The sequence below is a fragment of the Calypte anna genome, chromosome 2, assembly GCF_003957555.1.
Source record: "Calypte anna isolate BGI_N300 chromosome 2, bCalAnn1_v1.p, whole genome shotgun sequence".
Taxonomy (NCBI): Eukaryota; Metazoa; Chordata; class Aves; order Apodiformes; family Trochilidae; genus Calypte; species Calypte anna.
In genome coordinates, this window is record NC_044245.1 from 585549 (window position 1) to 591027 (window position 5479).

At 60.4% G+C, this 5479-nt stretch overlaps 1 protein-coding gene across 1 annotated transcript; it reads left to right on the forward strand.

Annotated features, from left to right (window-relative positions):
- The first annotated feature begins 340 nt into the window (after positions 1-340).
- On the forward strand, positions 341-5479 carry LOC115597955 (zinc finger protein 282-like). The gene is made up of 5 exons (XM_030446472.1): positions 341-956; positions 1718-1804; positions 3038-3130; positions 3282-3395; positions 4551-5479. The coding sequence occupies exons 1-5, from the start codon at positions 341-343 to the stop codon at positions 5477-5479; spliced, it is 1839 nt and encodes a 612-aa protein (XP_030302332.1).

Genomic DNA, 5479 nt, shown 5'->3' on the forward strand with positions numbered 1-5479 from the left:
CCAGGGGGATCCCCAACCCCTCACAGCTCCGAGGGGCCCCTGATCCCTCCCAGCCCCAAGAGGACCCCGATCTCTCCCAGTCCTGGTTGGATCCCAGATCCCTCCTGGCTCTGGGGGTCCCCGGTGTCTCAGGTCCCAGGGGACACGGATCCCTCCGGGCCCTGAGGGACCTCCGCTCCCGGTTCCCCTCTCCCCGCTCCCTCCCGCCGGGGGGCGCCGCAGAGCGCGGGGCGGTGCGGGGCTGTGCGGGGCTGTGCGGGCAGCAGAGGGCGGTGCGGAGCGGGACGGGGCGGGCGGTGCCGGTACCGCGTCCGGGTGCGGGGCGGGTTGGGGTTCCGGCATGGCGGGTCTCCGTGTGGGGCGAGCGGAGGCGGTGTCGGTGCCGGTGTCGGTGCGGGTGCTGCGGCTGGAGGTGCGGCTGGCGCGGGCGGAGCGGCAGCTGAGCGCAGCCCTGGCGCTGCGGGGCCGCCTGCGGGCGCTGGAGCGGCGGCTGGAGAACGGCGGAGGCTGCGGGGCCCCGGGGAGAGGAGCGGGCGGGACCGGCGTCCGGGAGGCCGGGAGAGCCCGGGAAAGGCCGGTGCCGGTGAGCCTGGAGGACGTCTGGGTCCAGTTCAGCAAGCGGGAGTGGCGGGCGCTGCGGGGCTGGCAGCGGGCCCTGCACCGCGCCGTGCTGAGGAGCACCGCCCGCACGCCCCGCTCCTCCCGCACGCCCCGCTCCGCCGGTAAGGGCCCGGACGCCACCGGCAGCGGCCGGGAGAGAGCCCGCGGGTGGGAGCGGGAGGTTGGGAAGGTCCCGTGCGGGAGGGACCCCCCGGCTGAGCCCCCCCTCCCGCCTCCCGCAGGGCTGGGCGCTCCCGGAGGGGATGCCCGGGACTGCCCGGAGCGGGGGAACCGAGCGTGTGCGGGGAGCTGCGGGGACACCGACGGGAGAGGTGACCCCGCGGAGACTGGCGACGGTGAGTGGCTCCGGGGCGAGCGGGCTGTCGGGACATGGACCCCCAGAAGCCCAGCGGCTTGGCCCTCGCTGCTGTGCGGTTCCGGGCAGCCGAGCTGTCGGGACAGAGCCCACCAACCCCCCGGGTGCTGCTGCTGTGCAGTGTCAGGACAAACAAGGTGCCGGGACCACCAAAGCCCCAGTCTGGCTCCTGAAGGGCCATCAGCCTCTCTCCTGGTGCTCACCCTGCTGGGCCCTCACCCCATCACATCCCCCTTTTCCCTCTCCTGTCCTGAGCTGTTCTCCCCCTGTGCTCAGCCTCGTCCTGCTGCTGGACAAGGGGGTGCTCTTTGGGTTTCCAGGCTGTGCAGTGGTTTTACACCCCCCTGAAGTGTTCCCCTAACCCCTGACAGTGTGAGGGACATGAAGGTGCCGTGCAGGGCACTGTGCCACCTGCTTGTCCTTTTGTTTCGTTTTGGGTTGGTTTTTTTGTATGAAGTTTCACTGATAATGATCAGCAGCGTTTCCATGTGCTGATGTACCCTGCAGCAAGACAGCCCTTACACCTGTGGGGAAATGGTGTTCCTGAGGCTCAGGCTTCTGCTGAGGGCTTTGTGACAGATATTCGAGGTCTCTTTAAGGTAACTTGGTCAGGAAGGACTAGAACTGAAGTGAGGTTTTCTCTCGAAGGTGAGCTAGAACAGAGCTGCCAGGCTTAGGGTGGGATGAGAATCGGAATTAATTTTGTGTGTGGATTAAATAAATATTGGTTCCTCTTCACAGAAGACAGCAGCATCCGTATTAAGCAAGAGGAAGAGTTGTGTGGTGCAGATCAGCAGGAGAGGGAGGCTGGAGAAGAGCCCTGCCCGGGTGAGTAACTGCATAGCTTGGAGGGAATATGAAACAGGGATTATAAATTCCAGGGTGGGTTTTGGTTTGGTTTATTCTGCTCTTCTCACGTATTCCAAATCCTTCATAAAAAGCTCTCAAGTTTTGAGCAGACTTGATACCAGTCCTGACAGGCAAGGGCTGGTGTTTCGTCCTTCCCTTCTTGCAGCCATTTTGGAGTTTGCAGGAGATGTGGGGAGTAGGAAATGATGTGTTATCCCTTCAGTTCCTTATTTTGCATCCCTCGAGCTGATAGCTCTCAGGTGGTTAAATATCTGGCACCAGGTGGGCCATTACTCACTCTTTGGGGCTGATGGGTTCGTTTGGAGGAGTCAAAAACCAGGATGAGGTTTGTGTTTGGTGCCATTGGCTGCAGGACTGCCTGTGCTGCTCTGGCTCCAGACAAATCAGATGTCCCAGGACTTAGAGGGGGCTCCAAAGCAGCTGGAGACTCCCTGGGTACAAGGAGTCCCATGGACAGGACAAGGGGCAATGGGCACAAGGTGCTCCTGGGGAGATTCCCAGTGGACACCAGAGGAAAATTTGTCCCCCTGAGGACAGTCAGACCTTGGAATGGTCTCCCAGGGGAAGGGGTGGATTCCCCCACTTGGGAAAGTTGGAAGTCTCAGCTCCATGGGTGCTGGGACATCTCAGATCAACAAGAATATGAGAAGGGTTGGAGCAGATGGGCCTTGGGGTCCCTTCCCAGCTGAGACTCTGGGAGCTCCTCAGCTCCACATCCCCACCAGCTTTCTCTTCCAGGGGCTGCTCTGCCTCTCCTCCCACGTTCCCAGAGGATTCAGGTTGTCTGTTCCCTCCTGGCTTCTCTTCTGGTGTTTCTCTGGTGCCCAAGGGAGCACTGCTGCTCTCTGGACACTACTTCTCACTTGGTGGAACCTCCTTGTGTTCCACAGAGAACATTCCTGGTGTGTGCTGGGCTGTCCCCTTCCCCGCAGGGAGCAGCTCTGCCTCTTGCCTCCACTCTGCTTTTCCTTGGCTTCCCCTCTGTGCAGCAAAGTGAGATGGTTCAGACCTTCCCAGCAGGTTTCATGAAGGAGCTGGGTTTATGGGGTTTATGGGGTTTATGGGGTTTATGGGGTTTATGGGGTTTGTGGGAGCTTGGCCCAGGGGAAAACAAAGAACAAAACCTGAGCAGGTTTCACCCTGGGCTCCAGCAGCTCTGATGTGCTTCTCCTGGAATTTCTCCTTTGGCAGAGGAAGTGTTTTATGATCCTGAGGCTCCAAGCCAGGCCAGGAGCAGCAGGGAGCTGCCAGGACCTGAGGACCTCCCCAGAGACCCTGACACGGGTGAGGATTCCCTGGGAAGAGCTCCTGCATGGGAATTACCCCTCAGGAGGCTCCTCGTGGCTGCCTTCCCTGCAGCTTCTTACCTATGTGAACCATGCTGGTGCCTCTTTCTCTGGTATTTCTCATCCGTGTAAATTCCCCCAATGAACAGGATTCCAGACGTATGGAACTGATGTTTTGTCATGGATTAAACAAGAGGAGGAGCCGTGCACCCCAGACAGACAAGGCCTGGGGAGAGAAGGGATCTGTGCAGCTGCAAGTACAGGTCAGAGATGGGTTTAGTACAGGTCAGAGATGGGTTTCAGCTGAGATTTCTGGGATGGCAAACTGAATTTTGAGGCATTTTTGTACTGTATTAAATGTCACAACCTCGTAATGTGAGCCATGAAAGAGCTGGAACAAAGCTCAGCCCGGTAGTTCCATCGAATTCCCAACATTTCCAGGTTCTGTGAGGTGAGGAGGCTCCTCCTGCCCCCAGCTGGGCTGGAGCCCCTGCAGGCACCATCCGGGGGCTGTGTTTGGGCAAGCACAGTGGCTGCTTCTGCTCCAGTTTGTGCTTCCAGCTGGTTTGATGGTCTCTAAACCTGGTCCAGATTAATTTGGAGCCCTGACTTTGTTTTTCCCAGCAGGAGAGCTGTCCTGCAGCAGGAGAGAAGGGTTTAATGTCAGAGAGGGTCAGGAGGGGGTGGGGGGTCCTGGGTTGACCCCCTGTTCATCTCGGGGAGGTTTTGTGCTTGGAGTGTGGGTCCTGCTTGAGGTGGAGGTGATGGGGGGAAATTTAATGAACTGAGGTTTAACTTGGGGGGCTGGGTGGGGGTTTGTGTGGGGATGTTCATGAGACCTCTCGGGAGCCACAGCCTGGGACCGCTCAGCAGAGCTCTCAGGTGGGAACCTGGGGAGGGGGTGCAGAGGAAATCAGTGAGGAGCCTGGAGCTGCTTCACTCCACGTGAGTTCTGTGGACACTGATGGGCACACGATGGAGTTCTGGTGGAGGAAACCAAGTGGGAGCTGCCAGTGGGAATGATTCTGCCCCACGGAACAAACTCATCCAGGGTATTGCCCCAGTGTGAGGCAGGATCAGCTCCAGAGAAGGGAATGGAGGTGGGGAAGGGTCTGGAGCACAAGGAGAAGGTCTGGAGAGCATGGAGGAGGGGCTGGAGAAGATGGAGAAGGGTCTGGAGAAGTTGTGAGGAGCAGCTGAGGGCCCTGGGGGTGCTGATCCTGGAGCAGAGGAGGCTGAGGGGGATCCTGTGGCCTCAAGGCAGTGCTGGACATTCAAAGTCCTCCCCAACAAAAGTGACCCAGTGATTCTCTGTGTGCTCCCTCAGTACTGAACCTCCCATCTGTAGCGTGGGGCTGCAGGTTTGGGGGGACACTTGGCAGCAGCTTCCTCAGCTGAGACTCTGAAATCTGTTTCAGTGCCCGATGGAAGCTCCAGGAGGGCCCCTCAGGCAGATTGCTTTGAAACCCCCCCGAGTGACTCAGAGACACCAGGAAGACCTGGAGAGAAATTTTCCAAGGACCTTGTCCCCAGAGTGCCGTGGGATGCTCACTGGGGTTCAGAAATGATGGAAACAACCAGCAGCAGGAGCAGCCTCGGGGGTGACCCTCAGCCCAGCCGAGGGTTTGCTGAGCACTTGGGTGTCTGCAGCCCCCAGGAAAACGTCGTGGGGAGGGGACCCCACGGCAGAAGTGAGAGGAACCCCCACCAGCAGGGAGACCTCCAGCCTCCTCAGGCAGGGGAGATGTGTCCAGGCCCCACGTCTGAGGGGAATCTCAGTGCCAGGGTTTTCCACCCGCTGCACCCGCAGCCCTGCGCCCCGGAGCAGAAGGACTCGGAGCCAGGAGCTGCTCCCCCATCCTGCACCCAGGGGACACAGAACCCCCCGGGGGCAACCCGGCCCCGGGACCCCCCTGGAGGGGAGCAGCTGCCTCTGGAAAGCCAGGAGAACTTCCCGAGGGAAAGCCACTCGGGCAGCCCCTGCTGGGAAGAGGCTGAGGAGAGGGGCAGGCAGCAGCAGGGCAGGGGCAAGTCCTACATCTGCAGCCACTGCGGGAAGAGCTTCGTCTGCCACTCGTGGCTGGTGAGGCACCGGATGACACACACCGGGGAGAGGCCCTACAAGTGCTCCGAGTGTGACAAGAGCTACAGGAGGAAGGATTACCTGCTGAACCACCAGCGGAGGCACTCGGGACAGGGGCTCCTCCAGTGCCCCCTCTGCGGGAAGAGCTTCGTGCTCAGGAGGAGTTTCCTGAAACACCAGGAAAGCCACGTGCAGGAACCCCCCCTGGGCCTGGGGGGCTGGTCCTGTGCAGAGCTCCGGGGACCCCTGATGCACCCCCTATAG